This window comes from Syngnathoides biaculeatus, chromosome 16, assembly GCF_019802595.1.
Source record: "Syngnathoides biaculeatus isolate LvHL_M chromosome 16, ASM1980259v1, whole genome shotgun sequence".
In the NCBI taxonomy this organism is placed as follows: Eukaryota; Metazoa; Chordata; class Actinopteri; order Syngnathiformes; family Syngnathidae; genus Syngnathoides; species Syngnathoides biaculeatus.
In genome coordinates, this window is record NC_084655.1 from 17,812,234 (window position 1) to 17,838,370 (window position 26,137).

The 26,137-nt window shown below is 45.1% G+C and overlaps 1 protein-coding gene across 4 annotated transcripts; it reads right to left on the reverse strand.

Annotated features, from left to right (window-relative positions):
* Positions 1 to 954: 954 nt before the first annotated feature.
* Positions 955 to 25,580, reverse strand: LOC133513912 (disintegrin and metalloproteinase domain-containing protein 11-like). 4 transcript variants are annotated; one of them, XM_061844992.1, is made up of 26 exons: positions 25,137 to 25,580; positions 23,529 to 23,722; positions 20,652 to 20,728; positions 20,449 to 20,515; positions 17,560 to 17,642; positions 17,404 to 17,467; positions 16,780 to 16,840; positions 16,394 to 16,572; positions 14,040 to 14,111; positions 13,738 to 13,904; positions 13,563 to 13,647; positions 12,619 to 12,709; positions 12,279 to 12,330; positions 10,824 to 10,923; positions 10,313 to 10,384; positions 10,120 to 10,212; positions 9,974 to 10,054; positions 9,236 to 9,286; positions 9,094 to 9,157; positions 8,905 to 9,010; positions 7,723 to 7,842; positions 7,477 to 7,645; positions 7,291 to 7,402; positions 6,831 to 6,869; positions 5,428 to 5,445; positions 955 to 5,351 (listed from the first exon to the last, which is right to left on the reverse strand). In XM_061844992.1, exons 1-26 carry the CDS (start codon positions 25,195 to 25,197, stop codon positions 5,035 to 5,037), a joined length of 2,595 nt encoding a protein of 864 aa, XP_061700976.1. In that variant the 5' UTR covers positions 25,198 to 25,580; the 3' UTR covers positions 955 to 5,034. The 4 variants fall into 4 exon arrangements, with proteins under 4 accessions (XP_061700976.1, XP_061700977.1, XP_061700978.1 ...); XM_061844994.1 differs by having other exon boundaries at positions 5,194 to 5,351; positions 6,779 to 6,869; XM_061844996.1 differs by lacking the exon at positions 5,428 to 5,445 and having other exon boundaries at positions 5,194 to 5,351; positions 6,779 to 6,869.
* Between the last annotated feature and the right edge of the window lie 557 nt (positions 25,581 to 26,137).

Sequence of the window (26,137 nt, forward strand, 5' to 3'; positions counted from 1 at the left end):
ATACTCTATATACATATATATGATTAAATCATGAGCGTTTTTAATTTTAATTATCTGACAATTGTTCAATATATATATGTTTCATTATATGTATACTGTTAAACGTTATTTTAGAGAAGCTAATTTTAAAAAAAGTAATTAGTCCAGTATGTTTAATTTTTAATGAATAATAAAAAGTCATTAAAAGATTAATTATTAAATATTTAGTCATTAATATGATCTAAGTAATGTATAAGAAATACAATGGCTGTGTTATTATATCACCACAGTGGGAGGATTGGAGTATTATAGTTAATATACAGCAAAATATCTGTCACAGTGTAACGCAAATAGGGAGCTGCCTCAACACCAATATTGAAAATATTAATATATTCTTAATTTATGATTCATATACTACGCCATAGCAACATTAGAGAAGCATTTTTTTAAATTAGTCCAGTATGTTTATTCATATTTTATGAATAACAAAGATAAGTCATTAAAGGATTACATTATTAAATATTTAGTCATTAATTAATATCTAAATAATGTATAACAAATACAATGGCTGTGTTATTATATCACTACAGTGGGAGGATTGGAATATTATAGTTAATATACAGCAAAATATCTGTCACACTGTAACACAAAAAGGAAGCTGCCTCAACACAAACATTAAAAATAATATATTCTTAATTTAAGATTCCTATATTATGTCATAGCAAAATTAGAGAAGCTATTTTTTAAAAAATTAGTCCAGTATGTTTATTCATTTTTGATGAATAGCAAAAATAAGTGATTTTATCACCACAGTAGGAGGATTGGAATATTATAGTTAATATACAGCAAAATATCTGTCACAGTGTAATGCAAAACACAGACATTGGAATTATTAATATATTCTTAATTTATGATTCATATCCTACGCATAAATGCAAGAAAAGAAGCAACGAGAGAATACGTTTTCTTTTATTTCCTCTTCACTCAATTCTATCCACAAGGCCTTTTTTTCTTTTAATTTTTTTTCCATTTTGTCTATATTCAAAAAGTGTCTAAAAATATGGTCTTTTTTTTTCCTCTTTTCAAATGATGATTGACAGCAGCTCTGCACATTACATTTTTGACACTCACTCTGTATTCCTAACATATATTGCGGCGCTAGTGCATCCCACACAGTGCAAAGCTCAAATACGCCCCACCCATGAAACAAAAACATAAAATAAAAAAAAAAAAAACCTAAATTGCCACTGAAATGAGTCCCTCTCAACCATATGGTGCATCTGAAGATTCAGCATAGCGTTCACATATTTACATAAAGAGCTCATTTTTTTAGGATCTCGGCACTCCGGAAACTGATACGTTCGGGGTCACGAAATGGCGACGTTCTTGCAAAGAAGTTAGTAGGAAAACACACAAAAAAAGATGATCCATTTTTGTACAATAGCTGGACTTTTTCCAGTGTGTGTCGGGGGGCTTGGGGGTGGGGGAGAGACATACGTGATGCTATGAAAAACCAAACTGTCCTTTGAATGGTTCAGCGATGGCAAAAGGTTTTGGTTTTTATTATGTTTTTTGTTTTGTTTTTCTCTCTGGAATTTTGACACATTTGCCATTTTTGGTTAAGTAAATATTTTAATATTATATAATAGTAGTAATATTATTATTCACATTATTAATATATTATTAATAATATATTCAATTCGAGTTTTAGCGCCTTGAGCTACACATTTAATTTGACCATGCTAATAACTGAAAAGTCGACTAATCTTCCCCCCTTTTAATTAAATCCAGCCTCACCCCCCCCAAAAAAAAAGTGTATTGTGTCATACAGTAATGACGTGATTAAATACAATTAAAAAGAATGAAAGCGTTTTTGTCAAAGTGCATAAATGAAATGGGCCCTCCTTCTCGTGTGCCCACCTTGGCCACCTGGTGGCAGTATAAGAGAGATGGATAAGAATCCTCGACTCTTTACAGCAGCCAATCATGCTGAGAACTCAAGCGGGATTCATACTGTTAAATCCTCTCTGAGCTCATCAGTACGTCACTAATATTGTCTGCTGTAAACAGAGGATCGAGAAAATGAGCGTTGGTATATTTTATATGTCGTCGGTGGACTATTTGTGCTTTGTTTGATAAACATGAACTGTGAGTTGCAGTTTGAAGTTCATTGCACTCACGACTCAAAGCAAAAATCACCCGAATGACGGCTCGTACCTCGGAAAACTCGTAAGTCGGGCCGCTCGTATCTCAAGGCAAGCGCTGCATATCGGGAACTCACACGTTCTTCCGGCGCTCGCGTGGGTTTTTGCCCTGTGATCCGGTTTCTCCTACATTCCAAAAAATGTGCACGTGAACTTCATCAAAGACTCGAAATTGTCCTCAGCGAACGCGAGTGGCCTGGGGTTGGCCGGCAACCGGTTCAGGGTGTGCCCCCGCCTCTTGCATGAACCCTAATGAGGCTAAGGATACTGAAAGTAGATGGATATTAAATTACGGTGAAAGACTTTTTGTATGAAATCCTACTAATTTGTCACAACTACTAGGTAGAAGAGTTTCCTCCACACATCAGACGTGATGACCCTCTTAACGTGACAATGGGAGCTAACCGCTAACGAGCCAAAATTGAACTTCCACAAACATAAACAAAGGGAAAGCCCCTGAAGTCCTGTAAGGTGACATTTTTCCTTATCTCGTTGTTACATTGAAAACGTGAAGGTGTCCGGAGTGACGTGCACATTCTTCTTCTGTTCTTAAAAAAAAAAAAAAAAACAACAACAAGTGTTTGGGTACAATGTCCAAAGATAAAAAGGTAGTGAGCGAAGACTAGTCAGTTAAATGTAGTGTCTGGGGATTGACAACGAGCGCTGGTCCTGTCAAGTGATCCAAAAGCAAAACCCAAAAAAACAAAAATCCCACAATTCTTCAGTCTTCCTGAAAGTGGTCATCTCAGACCAGTTGGTTGGCAGTTGGGATAAAAAACAGTTGGTCCCTCCGGGGTCATCTTTGGAAAACATGCTTGGATTTTTTTTTCCCCTGTGATGGTCGAGGCTGAACATCCATTCCAAAGACACTCCAGATCCTGTCTACGTCAAATCCAGGTCCGGGTCTCTGTTTCAGATCCGATCCTATTCCAGTTTGGATGTAATTCAGAGCAGTCGTGGATCGATTTTAGAACAGGTTCAGAACAGGCATGGGCCAGTTGCCAGTTTAAAAAAAAAGCAGTATGAGCTGTTTTGTTTTTGTTTTTTGGGGGGTGGGGGGCGTTGATTATGCAAGTAAAATAACACAAACTCTCTCCCTTCCATTGTTGGCTTGGTAGACGAGGAAATATTGCTTCCGTCGGACAGAAACCTCCTCTGTTGAAATTTATTTTACAAATTTACACTATTGCCAGCCCCATGTAGGGCTCTTATTATTCTTACAAATTACTGACCAAAATATTGACAATGACTCGCTTCATGGCTCGCCGAATCCAAAGTTACGTTACGTGACCACGATAACGCAGTCTTCAAATCGAACATTCGCAATCAGCTACAATTGGTGAAATTAAGGTAACTTAGCTAGCTAGCGTGGCTACCGCGAGCTTGCTTCTGCTCTGCCGTTATTTAACAAACCAGCAAAAAAAAACTATAGGAGCTACTTACTTTCTGAAATAAGTACTTTGATTGTTGTACGACTTATTTTACTTCGAAAAATTCCACTGCTTATTTTCTTTTTATGTTTCCTAATGTAACTACGGCGTGTGTTCCAAGGAAAGAAAAGTTATTTCCCCATATCTTTTCCATATCCATATCTTCTAAATTTACACGATTTTGGAGCTATAATTGAAACATCGTGAGTCCATGAAACCGCAATATTTTTTTTTTTAACAGTGATCCTAGCGTCAGAATCTCATACCAGCCCATGCCGAGATCAGGCCTAGAACAGGTCGGGCCGGATTCATTTAGGCGCAGCCCAGGCAGGCCTGACGAAATTGGGATCTAGTCTGAATGTAAACCTGATCACGTCCAAATTTGGTCCAGAACAGTCTAGAAATGGTCACAATCCAACCCAATCGCAATCTAATCAAGATTCAGTAAACATGTATTCCTTGTACAGTCATAAGGTAGTCCAGGTCTAGTCCAGATCTGGTCCAGACTCAGTCCAAAGCAAGACTAGGTCTACGACAGTTCTGGTTTTAGTCTAGTCTAGATTTGTTCCATGATTATTTAACATTCAGATCTAGTAAATATCTGCCCAGGTCCAGTCTTGCGCCGACCCACTCCAGTCTAAATCTGGTCCAGATCCAGTACAGATCTGTTCCTTGTACAGTCCAGATCTGACTGAAAGTCAGTCCAGAGCAAGAACAGGTCCAATCTAGCCCAGATCTGATCCCGATCTGGTTCGAGTCCATTTAAATTCCAAATCTAGTCATCTATCCATTCAAATGCAGCCAAAATTCAGTGCAACTCTAGTCCAAATCTGGTCCAGACTCAGTCCAAAGCAAGGCTAGGTCTACGACAGTTATGGTCTTAGTTAGTTTAGTCAAGATTTGTTCCATGATTATTTAACATTCTGATCTCGTAAATATCTGCCCAGATTTAGTCTTGCTCCAGCCCACTCCAGTCTAAATCTGGTCCAGATCCAGTAGAGATCTGTTCCCTGTACAGTCCAGATTTGACTAATACTCAGTCCAGTGAAAGAACAGGTCCAGATTTGATCTTGATCTGGTTCGAGTCCATTTACATTCCAAATCCAGTCATCTATCAATTCAATTGCAGTCAAAGTTCAGTACAAATTCAGTGCAACTCTAGTCCAGATCTGGTCCAGACCTGATCCAGATCTGTTACAGTTCTATTCCTATTCTAGATTTATCCACCCTGATGGACTTTCAATCCAGTCCAGTTCCAGTCTGCTCCAGTCCGAATATGAACCAGATCCGGTCCAGAAATGATCCAGTCCATGCTCTTAAGAGTGGAGGACGTGTGCGTGAGCTCTTGAGGTTGTGGCAGGCAGGGAATCAACCTCTTTAGCATCTTTAGCTTACTTCAAGCCATCAGGCAAGTACAAAAATTAGGTGAGAAGGAGTCTGTGGTCCAGGCAGGCAGTTAGACATCTTGGCTGATTTGCTCTTCGTCCCGCAGGTGGCGGAAAACTCTGGTGTCTTTCACGGTGAAGAGGAGAATTACAGTGAAAAAGGGGACCGGAGAGCCGGGAACAGGAGTGGAAGACATTTTGTTCTTGTTGTTCCCTTCTCTTCCCCAATGTGGACCATGACAGTGTGCAACCAAGAAGAAGAAGAAGAAGAAGAAGAAGGAGAAGGAGAAGAAGAAGACAGGACGTGGGCAGGACACCTAGACAGATGATGGTCGTCTTATCCTCCGCCAGATCTGGAAGACACATTTAAACAGTATTATGATTTTTTTTTTAATGAAAGGGGGACAAAGCGCTGGGGACAAGTCGTACCTTCCTCTCCGTATGTTTCTACATCCACAAAGCGTTTGAGGAGGAGAAATGAGAAAATGCAATCAGTGGCAAGAACTGACGACTGCAAGCAGAATACAAAGTGACGGGACACCTTCGTGTCGGAGAATCAGACAGCGATTCAAATACCCGTACTTTATTTGCACAGTTGACGCTCGTTATCTATATCATATTACATTTTATCACAGGTGGTCAAACTCAAGGCCCGGGGGCCAGATCCGGCCCGCCACGTGATTTCATGTGGCCCCACGAAGGCGAAACATCGGTGTCAAAATCCGTGATTCTTGTGAAAACGTGTGCAAACATTTCAAATTGTCATATATCATAAATGATAATGTGGAGATATTATCAGCATTTTTGCGTTACCAAACATGAACAATGGTTGGAAAAACCCACTACGTGTCATTTCTGATTCCAAAACTAGTTTGGGAATTTCATGTGTGAATATGATGCGAAGATCAAGGTTTTCTATGGTTTCACCGTAACAGTCCTCTTGAGGGAACTCGTAACTACAACGTGGCCCGGGACAAAAATGAGTTTGAGACCCCTGCATGAGATTCCAAGGTCGAAGGGAAAGCCACCTCGAAAGTCGCACAAAACCTCCGTTCAGCCACGGTAAAAGAGAAGCTTTTGCCTTTGTTGCGACGCTTGTCGGTGCCTCAAAACATTTGCTGTTAAGTAAGATAGATAGATAGATAGATAGATAGATAGATAATAGATAGATAGATAGATAGATAGTAGATAGATAGATAGATAGATAGATAGATAGATAGATAGATAGATAGATAGATAGATAGATAGATAGATATAGATAGATAGATAGATAGATATAGATAGATAGATAGATAGATAGATAGATAGATAGATAGATAGATAGATTAGATAGATAGATATAGATAGATAGATAGATAGATAGACAGATGTGCCACTCTTGTCGTGACATGCAGGGCAGCAACTCGACCCCACCGACTCCCACCCCGCTGGACGGCTCATGCACACATGCACCGACTGCATCCACTTACCTCTGAACCTAAAAGGATTGCGTCAAATCTCTTTCTGATTCTTTTTAAAACTCATCGCGCCGCTGCAAATGTTGACGGGAGTCGGTCCTTTTAGGCCAGAGTGTCAAACGGAGACGAGAAGCGAGAAGCATGCACGGGTGAGCGGGGCATCTGGCCCTAAGCGAAGGGGGACTGCTCCGATGGTCCCTGGCAGACTACAAAAACCCTAAACCCTACGAGTGTGTCTGTGTTCTCCCCAGAATGAGGCCTGGCAAGCTTGTTGAGCAGCGTGGAAGCGGGCGGGAAGGACAAACGCATGCCAGAACTCTTACTTAAATCCCCATCCTGTCCCCCCTAGGACTATAGCTGCCAGGAGAATAGCACCTGCGATGGAGCCTATTATGATATTGGTGCCACTTGGACCTGCGCAGAGGAAGGAGGGGAAGGGGAAAGGAGGAGGAAACACAACAACACCATGATATAAAAAAAAAAAAAAAAAAAACCCACACAGCATCAAAGCATCAACTGGAGAGAGAGAGAGAGAGAGAGAGGCATGATGACAAAGAAGAGGTGGAGGTGGTGAGGGGGCTCACGGGACGACCACAAGGACTGGATAACACTTTCGACTGCCTCTAAAGTGAATTTAAAAAATGTCTTCTACACTTGACACAGCACAGAGAAGAGTGTTGTCAACAACCCTGCCAGAAAATAAAGATGCACACACACAATGTTTCATCTCGACACATCGTGACTCCGCCTTGGTACGCAGCAACAAGGAGACATGACGGGAGGGCAGAGAATAGGAGGAGGAGGAGGAGGAGGAGACAGAGAGACGCTGTGGCACCTTTTTTCCCCGGGCCCGTCGGGACGGTGGGCTCGGGTATGGGATCAAAAACGCTGCAGTCCTTGCCGGTGTAGTCTCTGTCGCAGATGCACTTCACCTCGTTGCTGCACGTCTGCAAAAAGCAGGAGAAGGGAGATCACCGTCTGTTTTGGCATCTTGCGTCTGCGCAGCGGTGGTCTGCTTTACCCCGTGGTCGGAGCAGACGCGCCCCGAGTTGGAACCCGCGCAGCTGCTGAGGTTGAAGGCCGCCACCGGGAGGCAGCGTCGCTCCAAGCACATCATGTTGGGCCCGCAGGGGGCGCCGTCCTCCACGTAGCCCAGGTCGGAGCCGTCCTCCAGCACGGCGTGGCCGCCCCTGAGAGAAGCACACGGCGCACGTTTCCAATACTTGTCTTCGCTATCCCGATCAGAACCCCCTCGACCGCCACTCACCGACAGTCCAGGTACTTGTTCTGGTGGTAGAGGGTGAAGCTAGTTACCTCGCCTTGAAGGTCCCCAAATTTGGGCTTTGTGCTGATGTTGGCGCAGAACAAGAAGCCACACAAAACGTCCCTAAACACAACATAGATCATCAAAATGTAGAGAATGCAGTCAAACTCCACACCTTTGCCAATCGACTTCAACGCCTTTTATGAAGAGCATTTTATTCTTCGTAGCTGTTCGAGTCCAAGTTGAGTTGCGAGCCTTGTATCATTTCGTCAAGTCCAGTCCGGAGTCACCAAATTTGCGACTTGAGTCCAGGTCAGGTGGCTCCACACCTCTCCTTTTTGCCAAACTGATGCTTACTGTAAAGTGCGTTGAGGTCGTTGCCACAGTATATGAATGACATGACTGTACTACTTCCGTGCATCCATTTTCTTTGCCGCTTATCCTCACGAGGGTCACCGGAGTGCTAGAGCCTATCCCAGCTGTCAACGGGCAGGAGGCGGGGTACACCCTGAACTGGTCGCCAGCCAATCGCAGGGCACGTCGAGACAAACAGCCGCACTCACAATCACACCGAGGGGCAATTTAGAGTGTCCAATTAATGTTGCATGTTTTTGGGATGTGGGAGGAAACTGGAATGCCCGGAGAAAACCCACACAGGCACGGGGAGAACATGCAAACTCCACAAAAGCGAGGCCATACAATACACGTTGTCACTATTATGTAGCGCAGGGGTGTCAAACTCATTTTTGTCGCCGGCCACAGTGTAGTCCAGGTTTCCCTCAGTGTGCCGTTATGACTGTGAAACCATAAAAATCATTTATCGGCTCATCATATTGACACATGAAATTTATGAATGACTTTTGGAATTAGATATCAAAGGTAATGGGTTTTTCAACTATTGCTGATGTTTGGTCATGTGAAAACGCTTGCAACACCTCAACATTATGATTTATGATATTACAATTTGAAATTTCGGTACAGATTTGAACAAGAATCACAGATGTTGACGTACATGATTTGCCTTCGCGGGCCACACAAAATCATGTGCCGGGCCGGATCTGGCTCCCAGGCCTTGAGTTTGACACCCGTGATGTAGCTCATCAAAGTTGTTGGCACCCCATCAATCTGTACCCCAAAATGACGAATTTGCAGGTTTTTCTCACAAGCACGACGGCCATCGCTTACGGCTTGTTGCACTGAAGCCAGCCTTGGCCGCCGGGGCCCCGACCGCAGTTGCCTTTGTCCGTCCCTTCGGCGTTCAGCTTCTCGTAACAAAACCTGTCGGCCGAGTCTTGGCAGATACATTGAAAATAATATCAGGGCGACACACCAGGATGTACAACTTTATCACAAACACACAACTGTAACACTTACTAAAACCCCAGAGTCCTCTACACTGTCCGTCTCGAGTGCGACATCGTCCGCCATAACAGCGACCCTGAAGAGACAAAATTTAGCGTATATAGCAAAACGGTCGGAGTTGGAGTACATTTTCACAGAGTCGGACAAGACTTACTTGATTAGTTTCACACGTGTAGCCGTCCAGTTTGTGGACGTTATGAGGACACTGCGAGACATTGAAGTGAATACTGTTATATGTATTTTTCATTACAATATCTATTTCAGAATGTTTATAGGGATGACAGTCCCACTTTTTTGTTCCTTTTTTGTTAGTCACTTGAAAGATTCGAGAATTTTGCGAAATACTGGATTTGCTTATTCTTTTGTCTTTCTGCCATTGTCATCAAATTTTAAACACATAATAAACATTTCACTTTGCTTGTGGTGAACTAATACACAGGTTTTACTTTTTGAAAAAAAAAAAAAAAAAAAAGTAATAAATGGGAGTTTGCCTCGATATTAAAAAAATAATATTCCACCGCCTTTCGTTTTCCGTGTTAGCATACAGTTAAGTGCTCCTCCTTCGTGATTTCTGGCACATGGAGTAAAAGATCAAGCGCATAATACTCGCCGTTGCTATGCATTCCTGAGTCCATGATGTGTGTATGTCAGGTAGCCTAATAGTCAATCTGGGCTTGATGTGCTGTCGGTCGCGTCTTCAATAAACCCAGTTAGAAACATAATGTCGTCCACCTTTCCTATGTATGAGTAACGGGAGCTCAGGGATAAAAAAATTGCCGCCGTTCGAGGTGACGTCACGTGAAAACAACCCATACTTTCGGAAGATAGTCTACGTACATTCACATCACACACAACGAGGTGCAGGTCTCTGTCAAATACATTTTGGAAGTACCTGGCTAGAGTCTCCAGTGCAGGTCTCTGCGATGTCGCAGTCATTGACCGCCTCTCGACACACCACGCCTCTCAGCTCGTACTGGAACAATCAAACGACTTCACCATCGCGTCGTGAACCCTTCCGACAATATCTGTCGTACGCACCTTGCAGCCGCTGCAGCACAGTCCGTTGCTGCACATGGCGTCGTGGGTGAGCGTGCATTTTTTACAGCAGGCTCCTCCGCTGCGGGCGCACTCCTACCCCCGTGTGCACACACAATCACAGACAATGCGGCTCGGCTAGCTTCCCGCAAAGGCGACACACGCGATAGCGTCGCACGCGGACATGTGGACTCACCACCTGAGATCCGCAATCGCAGTCTTCACCGGGTTCCACAAAGCCATTGCCGCATTCTGGAGGGTCCAACAACTGAGGGACGGGACAAAGGAGTGTACTTTCAAGCAGTAAACAACAAAAGCTCCCTCGGCACTCACCTTTTAGAACATAAACCGAGACAACGGAGCAGATGAATTGTCCTAAAGTACACAAATACCTCACTGACGTACGTGGTCACCGAGTAGAAACTGAGAACAGTGAGATCGATTTGATTCAGGCCAGTTAATCAAGCCCAGCGATCTAATTTAGCACAGTGAGGCGGAATTAAATTGTCAAAAAACAAACAAAAAAATGTTCACTGTGCTACAGCGCAAAAAACAGGACAGTCTGGATCATTTTTACGTGAAAACACACCAACGACGCGTCCAATATCAAAAGCGGGAACGTGCAATTTAGCGCCTGGTATTTGGGATCCTAGTGAATCAAGATCTGTATGGAAGTCCCTTCAGGTAACTGGATTCGGGTCACTGACCTTGCTGGGCTTGTTGAAGAGGCAGCTGCCGCCGCCCTGGAGCAAGAATTGGATGTACTCGTCTACGCTGCAGCGGGAGAACTTTCTGGGCAGATAGTATCTGCGTTAGAAAGCGCAGAACAGATAGAAAAAAATCAACGGCATTGTAAAAAGAAAAAAAAAACTGCAAAGATAACATGGTGGGTGCTAATGGCGTTATGTTAAAACGTGACAGAAATGGAACCATCTGTAGTACAAATGTTACTCAAATGAATCAAACTGTATTTTGTGCCATCTGGTGCATTGCACCAAACTCCTCCTCTTATTCACAAAGTGAAATTATCTTCTCTCTACAACCTGCTTATACACATAGCATGACTGTATAATTCTTTAACAGAGGATATTTGAACACAAATGGTGGAGAAACATATATAGACAGATAATATAACAATATGAACAGGCATATATTCATTGCAAAGCAAAAAAACAACTAAATTTACTGCAGTTTACTGAGGAGTCATGACCATCTACATGTACGACCGCATTTCTGTATTATACTGCCCCAAGAGAACAAAGGGACACACAATGTCCAGTGAATTGAAGCAAAAAAAGTGGAAAAAAATGTTCAATTCTTTACATGATATATCATTGTTTTTATTCAGTTCATCATTACTGAATCCTATATTTCTAATTAAAAATCAGATCACAAAAACATTTGGTTTTTTTTTGGGGCGGGGGGGGGGGCAGGAACTGATTAATGGCATTCCCATTCATTTCAGTGATGAAAATTTGTAATACAAGTGTTTGTATAACAAGTGTGATCAGAGAACGAATTAAACCTGCACCTGAACGAAACTGCTCTACAGTATTGTAAGTACCGTAATTCCGGGCCTATGGAGCGGCCTACAGAGCGCATCTGGTTATAAACCTCACCCAATATATTTGTAAAGGAAATACCTTTTGGTAAATACATACTCCGCAGCTGTGTAAAAGCTGCAAGTGCCCACATTGAAACCCACATTCAAACACGAGATATTTATAAAGAAAGACAGTACACAGAAAGAGTTAAGCACTAGTATTAGCATCACACTAGCGCCTTGCTAAAGGTAACACTAACGCTAGCGCCACACTAGCGTTAACAGGGCCGGATAAAATAAAACTTACCAGTAAATATCACTGAGACCCAGTAAAACACCAGCAACAGGCTAGTACGGTCCTAACGCCAGCACAGCGCTAACAGGGCCGGTAAAAGTCACTTCCTCGGCACATATATTCCACCGGTCTCATTCTTACCTTTTCGGCTCAAGTGCCCCCTTGCGGCTGTTAGAAAAAAAATTGGCGCATCACCACATAAACCGCAGGGTTGAAAGCGTGTGAAAAAATACGCGGCTTGTAGGCCGGAAATTACGGCAAACCTGGTATTAATCAGTATATGTCTAATAGGAAACAGGGTAAAGGGGGCATTATGTATCCTACCCAGTGTCCTCCATAATGCAGCCCAGCCAGGTGTCGGGACACCTGCAGTCTCCTGTGGAAAAAAAAACAAAACAAAAAAAAAAGCGAAAGAAGTTCAGGCCCAGCTGATTTAAACACACGTAGGTCAGCAATTAGAAGAAACGTTCCGGCGGGACACGGAGTTAAGACTTAGTCCAGTGGCAGCAGTCCTGCAAATGCAGGTGCTACAACACCTGAAGTCTAATATCAAAAGTGCTGGCGGAGGGATGTTCCTTCCTCCCAAAAATCACTCATCCGATGCGTTGTGCATAAAAAGCCAGCCCCGCGCCCCACCTCCACCTCCCCCTCCCCCACTTCATACCTGCAGAATTCCGTGCGTTGTTCCACCTCATCCCGATGTTCTGGCCCAGGCTTTGACACAAAGTGATGGCCATGGCGCCGACACTGCCAAACTGAAACGGCAAAAACGACATACAGTAAACCCTCGCTGTATTGCGCGTCACGGTCCCGCTGTTACTAATTTTAACATTTAACCATTTTTTAATCCAATGACCTTACGTTCTCTCTCTCTCTCTGAGTCATCTTTTTTTTTTTTTTTTTTACTTTGCTCAAGCTGCAGTGTATCAGAAGGTTGCTTGTAAATCACATTTTGGCTTGCAACACAGAAAAACAAATTAAACTGACTAGGCAGGACAGTGGAGCAGCTGTAGAGCGTTGGCCTCACAGTTCTGAGGACCGGGGTTCAAATCCTAGCCCCGCCTGTGTGGACTTTGCATGTTCTCCCCTTGCCTGTGTGGGTTTTCTCCAGGCACTCCGGGTTCCTCCCACATCCCAAAAGCATGCATTCATTGGAGATTCTAAATGGGTGCAATTGTGAGTGTGACTGTTGTCTGTCTCCATGTGCCCTGCGATTGGCTGGCAACCAGTTCAGGGTGTACCTCGCCAACTGACCAAGATAGCTGGGATTGGCTCCAGCGACCCTTTTGGGGATAAGCGGCTCAGAAAATGGATAGATGGATGTCTTTCAAAGCTGAACCTTACTATCTTTCTCCGTAGGCAATATTTGGCATTATTAGACAGGCGCTTATGCATGCTGCAATCAAAACTGCACCTTTTTTTTTTTACCTAAAATGGAAAAACCAATTTTGTGGGAGGTGGGCTTGGCCAGCAGAACTGTCCCAGCCAAAGCCTCTTTTGGGTGGACAACGAGCCAGAGTAACCTCGAGTCCTTTACATGGCTCTCTTGATCTGTGTGGGCACACCAAATGGGAAAAACTATTATAAATATCAACAAAGCTCTCTTACCTCATTGATTCCCCCTCCCCTCGTCCGTGAGCACACTCCTGCCGTGTAAGCCGTGCCGCTGCGACCGCTTTGAAACGTGCGCCCTCTAGAGGTACACAGAAAAAAAGAACCCCAAACATGCGACCGGAACTACGTGAACCGGCGCTTGCGGCGCATTCAAAGTGGATCCACTCACGAGAATAGCTGGACAACGTCACTCTCCTCGCGGATGTTGTCCCGTCTGTACTTCATGAAGTTCTGCAGCGTGGTCAGCGGGTCCTCCACCACCGGCGCCATGTTTTTCGATGTCCACGTCTCCATGGCGACCAGCACGATCCTCGTGTTCAGCTGCTCCCTGAAGATCTGCAATACCCCCCAACCCCACCAAAAATACTCTTTGGTTATGAACACCAAAGCCCGCTATTTGGGATCTTAGTAAATCAGACCCTTTGTATCTGTGTGTGGATCTGCAAGTGCGTGCTAAAACAAACAACGTACCGCGTCCGCCATGTTTACCACCGCTTTGGCAAAGTTTTTCGTTTGGCTGCCGGAGCGTCGCAGCTGTACAATCTGCGAGGAGACAAAACATGCACAGATGGAGGGGAGACCACACACACACACATTTATTGTATTAAAGATGTAGCTGCAGCAAAAAAAATGCCACCTCTGATTGACGCCCTCATATTTGGAAGGCATGAATTTGTAATTTGCATTCCAAATGTTCATTTTCTGCAGCGCTTGTCCTCATCAGGGTGAGGTGGAAACTCCACCAGCTGACTTTTGGGATACAGACGGGTGATGCCCTTGACTGGTCACCACTCAATCTCACGTCACATGCCCCCCCCCCCAAAAAAAAAAAAAACATTCACTCTCACATCCCCACCTATGGACAATTTTGACTCTTTCATGAAGCTAACTTGCATTTTTTTAAAATGTAAGATGAAGTCTGAGTTCCCAAATAAAACACAGGAAGAATATGCAAATTCCACACAATAACGAGAGATTCGAACCAAGAACCTGCCAACAGTTGTGCAGACCCACCCAGAATTGCATCCAATGTATGATTCCACATTGAAAGAGACTTCAATTTAGTCAATAAAGTCACAGACACTGGAGTTTTCTCATGGCAACAAGCATTTTTGTGTGCTCTCACTGCCCACTACCTTGAACAATGTCTCGTATTTTCCGCACTATAAGGCGCACCTAAAAGCCTTTAACTTTCTCAAAAGCCAACGGTGCGCCTTATATATGGATCAATATTGAGCCTTTAGTGCAGCTCCATCTAATGGATGCATAACATAACCCCAGCGTCTATTCTATGCGCCTTATAATGCGGTACGCCTTAAAGTGCGAAAAATACGTTAGTTTGTTAACACGATTGAAACGTCACAGAACAGACAACAAGTCCAACAAGACAAATGGAAAATTAAATCACGGCTCTCAAGTCCTTATATAGAGCTCGTGCACGTGAAGTCAAATTTTCACGGTGCCATATTGCCGGTCAAACAGACCTGCTCGACATTGTGGGAGACATTGAACTGAATATTAACAATACCCGAGACGTGTTGTGCTGTTGGTTGTCACAACAGACGAGACAGATATTCAGAGACATCATTTTATGGAATACAAGCTGAAAAGACCAGAAAATATCGATGGATTTCGGCAATTGGATGGTGCCCAACCAAAATACACACACACACACACCTGTGTAGTGATCACTTCATTTCAGGTAGGAATTATTCTTCTCAATCTCAAATTACCAAGAAGTATTTAGAATGCCAAGGTGGCTCATTTGAGAACAATGCGTGTTCAAAAAAAAAAAAAAAAAGTCTGTTGCAGAGCTTTACAGAGGTCAAGTGTGGCAGCAATCGCTTCCGTGTACGTTCCATGGAGACGACTCTATCCTCTTTTTTTTGTAAAATCATAGTTAATGAATGCAACTTTGTGTAAAACCGTGGGTCAATTATTTAAATATTGGTATTTGTATTGAATAATACAAGGTGAAAAGATCGATGGATTCCGGTGTAGCCGAACACACTTCCTCATTCACGAGCCGTCTCCCCGTTTAGTACAGATCCAGCAACGAAGTATTTGTATGCGTCCAGACTTTTCTACGCTTTCAAACACTTCCGTGTAAATCTTGATGACTTCCTCAGCAGATCCATGTGTAGATCCAGTTGTCCAAGACAAGCGGAAGCGAAGTAACTGTCCAATTTCTCATCAGCGAAAACATCAACATTAAAACATCGGCATTAAATACGGGTCCTCTATGCAGAGTTTATCAAATTTTTCCACGTACCTTTGTTTATTTTCACCTTCTAAATGTCTAACGGTATCGGACAAGGCTCTGGGTGTCATGCTACAAGACATATTTCCGTGTCGTCTCCAACCGACTTAGCATTGAATAATGCTTTGCAAGAAAAGCAATATGGCCAGGTAAACAAAAGTCACGTGATTTTATAACGTAGGTGCACAAACTCTATAGTTGGGGAGCTGATACTCATGCCTGAGTCCAAGTGTGTCATTAGGCACTGTTTTAGCCACATTAAAAAAAAAAAATCAGGTGAATGGTGAAAATCTCAGATTTGACCTTACAGGATCGCTTAACAAACTCAAAATGTACTGCATAGTGGTACACATCAAAAACATAAAACAAACTTGCATCTGCTAGATTTTCTGACTCCAATTCGCAAGCAGGTGAAAGTGCAAGTTGATACTCTGTCAAAAACCGTCAGGCTAAAAATGTCAGATCATAAATTTGTCAAAATGAATCACAATGCGACGTAATTATGTCATGAAAATCAACCATACGTTTCAGCAAAAAGACACATCCGCATCCTTGGAACGCTCACCATGTCGTTGTCGTTGACCACCATCAACTCGATATATTTGGTCTCGGTCTGCACGGAGGGTCTGCGAACAAAGCGCTTGGAGCGCCTCAGCGCCCCTGACGGCTCCTCCTGCCGCTGCGGCGCCCCCCTTTGGTCTTTGCCGCCCCCTCTGCGATCCCACTCGCTGTCGTCTGTGCAGTCTTGGCGGGCACACGCGGAAACGCACACAAACATCGCAGCTCATTATCAAAGCCTTTAGCAAAGTAATTATCACCTGATCGGCATTGTTCGCAAAAATTCTGGGTCACAACCCAAAGATGAGCGATGAGGAAGATTAAAATATATTATAGGCCAAGACATAAAGTTGCCACGGGTGTCGTCAAATCGAGTGCACGATAAACGCCTACCCGCGCAATGGGGGAAGAGCCTGAAATCTGACATCCTGCGGATCAAGTGGGCGCCATTTTCCTAAAAGACAATAAAATCCCAGTACAAACGGGTTACATGAGGAAGGCCCCCCCCCCCCACAAAATGTAAATGCATACGCAGCACATGGGTGGGCTACAAATGGGTACAGTTGGCCCCTGCTATTTACACGGGATAGAGATTGGACCCGGGGCACGAATAGCGAAAATCCGCAAAGAATTGATACACATGGCCGAGTGCTTCCTTCAGAGGCAGGCACATGATATCCAATCATCCATCTATCCATTTTCTTAGCCGCTTATCCTCATGAGGGTCGCGGGGAGTTCCAGCTGTCTTAGGGCAGGCGGCAGGGTACACCCTGAACTGGTTGCCAGCCAATCGCAGGGCACATCGAGACAAACAGCCGCACTCACAATCACACCTAGGGGCAATTTAAAGTGTCCAATTAATGCTGAATGCTTTTGGGATGTGGGAGAAAACCGGAGTGGCCGGAGAAAACCCACGCAGGCACGGGGAGAACATGCAAAAACATCACGTGGGCGGGATTGAACCCTGGACCTCAGAACTGTACCACCCTGTGTAAAAAAAACTTGACTTCTGTTTACCTCATTGCTGCCGTTGTAAAAAGGCTCAATCCCATAAGAGAAGATGCCGTCTGAGAACATCCCACTTGGAAAAAAAAAATGGGGGGGGGCAGAACAAAGGTGAATATGCAAGGAAGTGGTTTGCTTATAAGGTCAAAGTACGGGACGGGGGCTCACCAAAGGCCGTGGCAGGTGGAGAGAGCCGCCCACGACTCCGGCACACCTCTCAACCTTCCCTGGTAGTAGCAGTGCTCTCCTCCCTGCGGACGCACACAAACATGGAGGAGGTTTCACATAACCTGAGACAACACACACACACACACACACACACACACTGCAGCTGCAAGCTTGTCGTGATAGGTCAGCTGTGAGGTAAAAAAAAAAAAAAAAAAAAAAAGAAAAAGAAAATCCCACATCTCCCACAGCGGAAGCGTTTGTGACCTACTTGTGTCCTGTAGTCGTCTCCGAATGACAAGTGAGGTGGAAGTCGAGCCTTCCTGGAAGGAACTCTTCAATAAATCAAAACAGGAAGTCATTTGGTACTTTAAAAAAACAAACAAACAAACAAAAAAAAACCACCTGCACATCACTTTTTGTCTTACTTGTGTCCAGAAAGTGTGTACTGAGTAACATCTTTTTAGTTAATAAATGTATTGCTGTCAATTTTTTATTTTTGTATGCCACATGGTAAAATTAAAGTAAAGTTATTCATGAGGTAAAATTATTTCAACATAATTGGGTTTATCTGCTAACAGCTACATTTTTTAATTAAACAAATTTGTGTTTTTACATTTTTTTTCTTTAAAAAAAATTGTGTTTTTTAATTTTTTTTAATTAAAAAATGTGTTTTGTAATTTTTTTTATTAAAAAAGAAAAAAAAAACCACAAATTTGCCTGTGAAAACGTCAATCATCCAGGTTATGATAATCCCTAAAATTTGAATTTAGGCAACTGGTCTGAATTTGTCGTCCTGCTAAAACCTTCAAAACGGACTTGGTAATCATGCTAACGATGATTCAGTCAAAGTTTTTCTAATTTTGGGGCAATCCGTCGTGCCCCTCCAGCGGAGGCGTGCTATTTGAAAAGAAAGGCCCGATTCGGTGACGCACGTCCCCAAACGCATCACGCCTCCCACGTCCCGCGGCGTCACGTGACGCCTCCGTCAAGCGGCGCCGCAATCTGGCCTCCGCGCAGGACTCCATCTCCCTCCATCCTTCCTTCCCTTCCCTGCCTCCAGCCACTCGGAGCACTCGGGAAGGCTTTTTACTCCCATTTTCCCTCCTCTCTCCCTCCGCCCTCGTCTCTCGTGCTTTCCGCTGCCAAGAACTTAATGACGCTGATGCGCTAACTGGTTGCCATGGAGACAGGCTCGCCATTGGTCAGGAGGCTGGAGGCAGAGCGCACGGGCAGCAAAGCGAAACATTAGCATCCCTCGTGGCGAGTAAAAGGCACTTGAAATCCTTCGCGGACGTCGTTTCGCTGTTATTTGTGGAAGATGACGATGTGTCAGAGGCAGGTGCTCTTTTTTTTTTTTTTTTTTTTTGCTTTTCGAGCATCCTTCTGAGTACAACGGGAACATCCGAAAGTACAAAACGGTTGGGTGGCAGACTATTTCTGGAGCGCTTTCCAAAAATAGGACAAACGGCCACAATTAAAACCATCAATAATACATAAAAATAGCTTAAAAGCAAACATGTGGCTCGGCGGAGACTAAAATAGACTGAGCGGCTGGTTGATTCGAGATACCTGCACAGATGAAAGCAAACTCCTCAGCATTTTTATACACAAAAAATATTTTTTTTAAAGGTTTTCATTGGACAAGAATATATTTCACCACTGTCGGGCAAAAACCCTCCAAGTCCAATCACGGTCAATGTAATTTTTTTTTTTCCACATCTCGATACTAATGTTCATGAAAATCTTTCGCCCCATCATATTTACACGTGAAATTACGAGCTAGTTTTGGAATTAGAAAGTTTAATGTGTTTTTAACGTGTTGCTGATGTTTGGGTACACAATAATGCTTGCAATATCTCAACATTATCATTTATGATATGACGCATTGATATTTTGGTACAGATTTTAACAAAAATCATGGAACTTTGCGGGCCACATAAAAACCTGCAGCAGGCCTGATCTGGGCCCCGGGCCTTGAGTTTGACACCTGTGGGGCCTCCCACTGTTGTTACAAATTATGAAGTCGCAAATCAATCAACCCGCTAGAACACCTCAATCTTTAGAGAAGTGTCATAAATTGTAACCTATTCCTCACTCTGCAAGAGCCACAAGACATCATGTTGCCTCAAAATTGAAAGTTTTGATGCATTTTTGACAAAAACAAGTGAAAATAGTTAGCTCAGATGCATTTCTGATGGCATATTTTGTTAAAAATTAATAACTGCAATACTTTGTTGCAGAAGGCTCCCGTCAGCCACGGAGCTAAGTTTGGGTGCAGATGTATATGCAGCTATCACACGGTGTAATCATCTCATCACTCTTTCTTTCTTTCTTTTTTTTTTAATTGCATCACTCATTGATCTTTGGATTTTGAAAAAATATTACCGTAATTTCCAGCCAACAAGCCGCGACTTTTTTTCCACACGTTTTCAACCCTGTTGTTTATGCGGTGATGCTGCGCTACCGTTAGCGTTGACGCTATTGTTAGCGCAACGCTAGCATTAGCACACCTGGTTGTAAGCCTCGGTACACAGAAAGATTTTAACACTAGCGTGCTTTCAACCCTGCGATTTATGTGGTGATGCGGCGCCAGGGTTAGTGCTGACGCTAGCATTGGCACGACACTAGCATTAGCGCACCTGGTTATAAGCCTCGGTACACAGAAAGAGTTTAATATTGGCGCCGCACTAGCGTTAAACTCTGCTGTGTACAGAGGCTTATAACCAGGTGCACTTTGTAGGCCGGGAATTACGGTAAATCTTTTTTTTATTGGGGTCTCAGCACAATTGCAGAGTTTAAAGGGTTGAGTCTGGGCCAGACAGTCAACTTCCTGACTACTGTCAAGGCGTCCTCGAGCAAGGCCTCCAAGCCCCAACTTCGGATTCTTACCGGTGACTGCAAGGGTCGGCTGTCCGGTGTAAAATTGCGCTCTACGTATTCCGCAGACAGCAAGTGACTGAAAAGAGAGGACACGTGAGGCTCTCCGCATGTGTCTGCGTGTTTAAGGCTGTGTACGAGCGCTAATGTGAAACATCTGCAGCGATTAAACCATCGACGTGTCCACAGAGAGAAGCCCAGCAGGCAGTACTAACTGGTTCAGCTCTAGGTCCAGTGTGAAGGCACGTCCAAAGGCTTCGACTTGGAAACAGCTCTGCGCCAAGTGAATGTCCTGCAAAAAAAAAAAAAAAAAAATCAATCAATGACGAGACAGTGCGCCTACACATCAAAGCACAATTTAAAAAGGGGAAAAAATCTATTTGAGTGAGCGGCGGTTGTGAAGGACCATGAATAATGCGCGAAAATCAATAGCGCTTTGAAGGCATCTCGCCACATAAACTACAATGACGGATCGTGGCGGAACTTCTCACGCCGGTTGCTGCCCAGCGTCGCCACCGCGGAGGAAGCGAGAGGGATGAGGTGCAGACACAAATGGACCAAGGGAGCGTTCGGCGGAGGCTGCCGTGAGACTCTCGGCTTTTACGATTAAAAAAAAAAAAAAAAAAAAAAAATGGGCGGCCAACGGCTCAGCTGGAAAGCGTTGGCCTCACAGTTCTGAGGTCCCTGGTTCAATCCCGGCCCCGCCTGTGTGGAGCTTGCATGTTCTCCCCGTACCTGCGTGGGTTTTCTCCGGGCACTCCGGTTTCCTCCCACATCCCCAAAACATGCAACATTAATTGGACACTCTAAATTGCCCATAGGTGTGATTGTGAGTGCGGCTGTTTGTCTCTATGTGCCCCGTGATTGGCTGGCAACCAGTTCAGGGTCTAACCCCCGCCCCCTGCCCGTAGACAGCTGGGATAGACTCCCGCAACCCTTGTGAGGATAAGCGGCTAAAAAAATGGATGGATGGATTAATTGGACACTCTAAATTGCCTGAAGGTGTGATTGTGAGTGCAGCTGTTTGTCACTATGTGCCCTGTGATTGGCTGGCAACCAGTTCAGGGTGTAACCTTGCCTGTTGACAGCTGGGATAGACTCCCGCGACCCTTGTGAGGATAAGCGGCTAAGAAAAATGATGGATGGATGGATGGATGGATGGATGGACGGATGAAGCCTGCATAGCACAATCAAATGGAAGAAAACAATAATGACGCCCTGGAAAAATATTTTTAAAAATTTTCACATTTAATATTTAGTTTTGAATTCAAATTGATGAAAAAAATGTAGCCTGTGATTTATTATTCCTCAGCAACCATCCACTTTCTTTGCCGCTTATCCTCACAAGGGTCGCAGGGAGTGCCGGAGCCTATCCCAGCTGTCAACAGGCAGGAGGCGGGGTACACCCTGAACTGTCATGTCATGTCATTATCCAAGGCGGTTATCCTCACAAGGGTTGCGGGAAAACTGGAGCCTATGCCAGCTAACTTCGAGCGAAAGGCGGCCGAAACCCTGAACTGGATCCCAGCCAATCGCAGGGCACATAGAGACAAACAGTCGCACTCACACTCACACCCAGGAGAAATTGAGAGTGTTGCGTGTTTTTGGGATGTGGGAAAAACCCAAGTGCGGGAGAAAACCCACACAGGCACAGGGAGAACGCGCAAACTCCCCACATGTGGGTCCGGGATTGAACCCGGGACCTCAGAACTGTGAGGCCAACGTTTAACCAGCCGATCCACCGTGCCGCGCTTATTATTACTGTTTTTTTATTTTTTTATTTATTTAAATCATGGCATCAAACTTAATAACTTCACATTGACGAGTACATACAACAGCGTCCCAACACGTGACAGGAAGTAGCTGACAGTCGAGCACGATCAACACCCTTTGACGGGTCTCGCGCCTCCCCGGATCCTCTCCATAATTAACGGGGACATACTTCAACACACCACTGAATAAATGAAGCGGGCGGGACCCCCCGGCAGGGCGGCCCCGCATACGATGCGACGGCACGGCAAACAAAAGCCCGGCACACGTGCAAAACCACGCAAACACCGGGAGAGGAAGCCTGCGCGCAACCGAGCTCACGCACAAAGCAGGTCAGGCGGCGCAAGCGAAGGAGGGAAGGGGGGGGGGGGGGCGACATTCCGGGGGATTCTCGCGCACTAAATGGGTCAAAAGGCACAAGTGGATGCCGCATACAAGCCACCGTGTGCCGTTGAGCACAGTCGAGTAGCCGCAGAGGGATGTTCGACCCGACGAGGGGGAGACAGGCGGGCTGTCGTCGCGCCCACACGTGTCAAGACATGACGTGCTGGCAAAAGCGCGCTCGCCTTCGAGACTCGCAGAAAAAAAAATCCTCTAAGATGCCAGACAGGTTTCGAACCCTCTGATTTAAGATCAAATACATGCGCGCTGTATATTGGAAATGTTATCCCAACATCGAGTATTTGGAGACATTTTAGAGAGCCGTAGCTAGTGCGCACTATCAGCCATGACACATGAGTGGAAACACAAGAGGGCATGCAGAAAACAAGGGTCGGACATACACTGGGTAGAGAAAGTCCACACACCCCCGCCACTTTTGGGGGACATAATAACAAGATAAATCCTTTCAAAACTAAGAGGGGAAGTAAAAATGTGATCAGCTGCCAAGCAGTTCAGGGCGTACCCCATCTCCTGCTCTATGATAGCTGGGATAGGCTCCCAAGAGCCTCGTAAGGATAAGCGGCCCAGCCTCTTACAAATGCGGATCAACTCTGTCTCTGCCTCAAAGAAAGTTAAGAAGCTGTTCTAGTAGCCTTTTCCTGACATTGTCGCGGTCACATGTTACACAGCACAAGCCCATTCTCCGTGTCTTCGGAGGGATCTCGTTGTTCAAAGGTAACAGGAGGTCAGAGGTCAGGGGAAGCCTACATAAGAATTTCCAAGGCATTAAAAATACCACGACGTAAAAGTGAAGACTTAGTCGTCATGACACAAGAGTGACAATCCCAAGAACTGGATGTCCCTCCAAATTTGGCTAGTTCTGAAGTCAACAAGTCAACACTTGTGCAGACACGTGACATTTATCCCGAGTTGGAACTCACCGAGGTGTGCCACGTGTTATTCTTCACCCGGGTGTCCAGGTGCTCGTGCGCCTTTTCCTGCTCCGACTCGGTCCTCTGCACCAGACGCTTGGGATAGGTCACCTGGACCGCCGGGTCGCTGCCCTCTGTCCTCTGTCCGGACCGGGGGGATCGACCCCAGGTGCCTTCATCCTGACCTGGGCTCCTGTTTACACCTGAAAGGCAAACACGACTGATCGTTAAGAGTCTGCGCACATCCATCCATTTTCTTTGCCGCTTATCCTCACGAGGGTCACAGTGATTGCTGGAGCCTATCCCAGCTGTCAACGAACAGGAGGCGGGGTACACACTTAACTGGTTGCCAGCCAATCGCAGGACACATCGAGACAAACAGCCGCACTCACAATCACACCTAGGGGCAATTTAGAGTGTCCAAATAACGTTGCATGATTTTTGGGATGTGGGAGGAAACCGGAGTGCCCGGAGAAAACCCACGCGGGCACGGGGAGAACATGCAAACACCACACAGGTGTGGCCGGAATTGAACCCGGGTCTTCAGAACTGTGAGGCCACGTGAAACAAACCTAACGTATGCGTTTTTATGAAAACAAGAGATATACTTTGCAGTTTTGTGTTGACGTGGATGACAACAAGAAACCTAAAAGAATATGAAATATCTCCATTCATCCATTTTCTGAGCCGCTTATCCTCACAAGGATCGCGGGAGTGCTGGAGCCGATCCCAGCCGTCATCGGGCAGGAGGCGGCCTACACCCTGAACTGGTTGCCACCCAATCGCAGGGCACATATAGACAGTCGCACTCACAATCACACCTAGGGGCAATTTAAGAGTGTCCAATTAATGTTCCATGTTTTTGGGATGTAGGAGGAAACCGGAGACCACCCAAAATACACACAGGACGGGCCAGGATTCTAACGCCGGTCCTCTGAACTGTGAGGCAACCCTCTCCAGCTCCTCCAGCGTGCCGCCTTTTTGTAGACACTAAGCACAATTGAGTCTTCCGTGGCCCTAACATACGTGATTTGGACCGTGGAGGAAGCTGGACTATCTGGAGAGAACCCACGCAAAACGAGTGAATACATGCCATCGCCAAGTATTCAAACAGAACCTTTTCGCCTGCCAGGAGGCTTTTGCGTTAACCATCCACCTACTACGCTGTCAAATATAGTCCTCACGTAGGCTCACTAGTGGCATCTCTGCAGAGCTAAATGGGGCTTATATAAATATATATATATATGTATGTATAAAAAGCACATTGCAGTAGTGTTGCACAAGTTGTGGCGGTGCATCCTCATTGGCTTAAAAATAAGGAGTTGCGTGCACATGAGGGGGGGGCTGCAGTAGAAATGTGCCTATGCAGCAAAAAAAAAATGAAAAAAATAAAAATCACATCCAGGCAACACCGTGTAGAACACATAGCTGCACTCACATAGCACACCGTTGCTATGATGCAAGTGACGGTGAAGAGGGGAAGGGAGGCCGACAGCGAACAAGTGTGCATGCACCGACCCCCCCCCCCTCACACCCCCCCACACACATACTGAGCACCAGCAGCAAAATTGCAGCCCCCCCCTACACTCGCCTGCCAATCGTCGCGTCTCCTCTTACCTGACGCCGCCAGCCGCTCGCCCACTGCAGCAAAGAGCAAGAAGCACAGCACCGCCAGCATGGTCGTCACACATTCCCGCCGGTCACCGAATGCAGGCCCGCAAAAAAAATTAAATAAAATAAACGTCACCAAAGAGGTCAGAAAAATAAACAAACAAAAAAAAAAACGTTACAAAATAAATACGACTAGAACAAAAATAGATCCAAAGTCGGTGCTATGGCGCGTCTGGCGCCATCGTCTCCCCTCCTCCTCCTCCCCCTCGTACGCAGACGACATTTACATATGAAGATGACATTGAAACACTTGCCCCCCCGCCACACACACTTTACGGCGCCGGGGAACGATCGGAAGGAAGTGGACGACGGTCAGTGAGGAAGAGGCGAGGAGCGAGAGGAGAACGCGCAGCACCGCGGATGCATCGCTCCGCAGCGTGCGTGTGTGCGCGTGCCTGCGGTATGCGGGGGGGGGGGGGGGGGCAGCGGTGTGCCAGGGCGCGTGGGGGAGCCAAGGCATCCGCCCACTACGGCTGCAATTATTTACCTTTCTTTTAATATAGAATTTACTGTCCTGCCTTGAGATAAGAGTTAAAGTCGTTCTTCGGCCGCGCTTGTATTTCAAATAGTCTTTTCCCATTGTGAAGAATGGAAATCCATCCCAGAGCCCCGCAAAAAATAACAATACTGCGGAAAACTTTGATTACAATATTATACTTTATACAATCACACACAGACATAATTGAACTGAATTTAAAATAACTAAAGATTTTTTGTCACATCTTGTCCTTCAATTTGCTGCGCATCGTGCTGCCCATTCTGGTGTGCACGCCTTGGACGCCTTTGTAAAGAATATTGGCACATAGACATGACAGAAAACCATTGTTAGTTAAACACAGTTCATTAAATCTCCAAATGCGAGTTAAAACTCTACCATGCAAAACGAAAGCCACGGTTCAACAACACCCAAAAATTTCCACCGGCTTCTCCAGCTCCAAGTTCACCTG

Excerpts from the sequence above, each read along its gene's own strand:
- LOC133513912 (XM_061844992.1), bottom strand. The coding sequence starts at position 25,197 with ATGCTGGCGGTGCTGTGCTTCTTGCTCTTTGCTGCAGTGGGCGAGCGG. Across the intron at positions 16,841-17,403 it reads TTTACAACGGCAGCAATGAG|GAAAATGGCGCCCACTTGAT; the intron begins GTAAACAGAAGT and ends ATTGTCTTTTAG. Across the intron at positions 6,870-7,290 it reads GACGGGCCCGGGGAAAAAAG|GTCCAAGTGGCACCAATATC; the intron begins GTGCCACAGCGT and ends TCCTCTGCGCAG.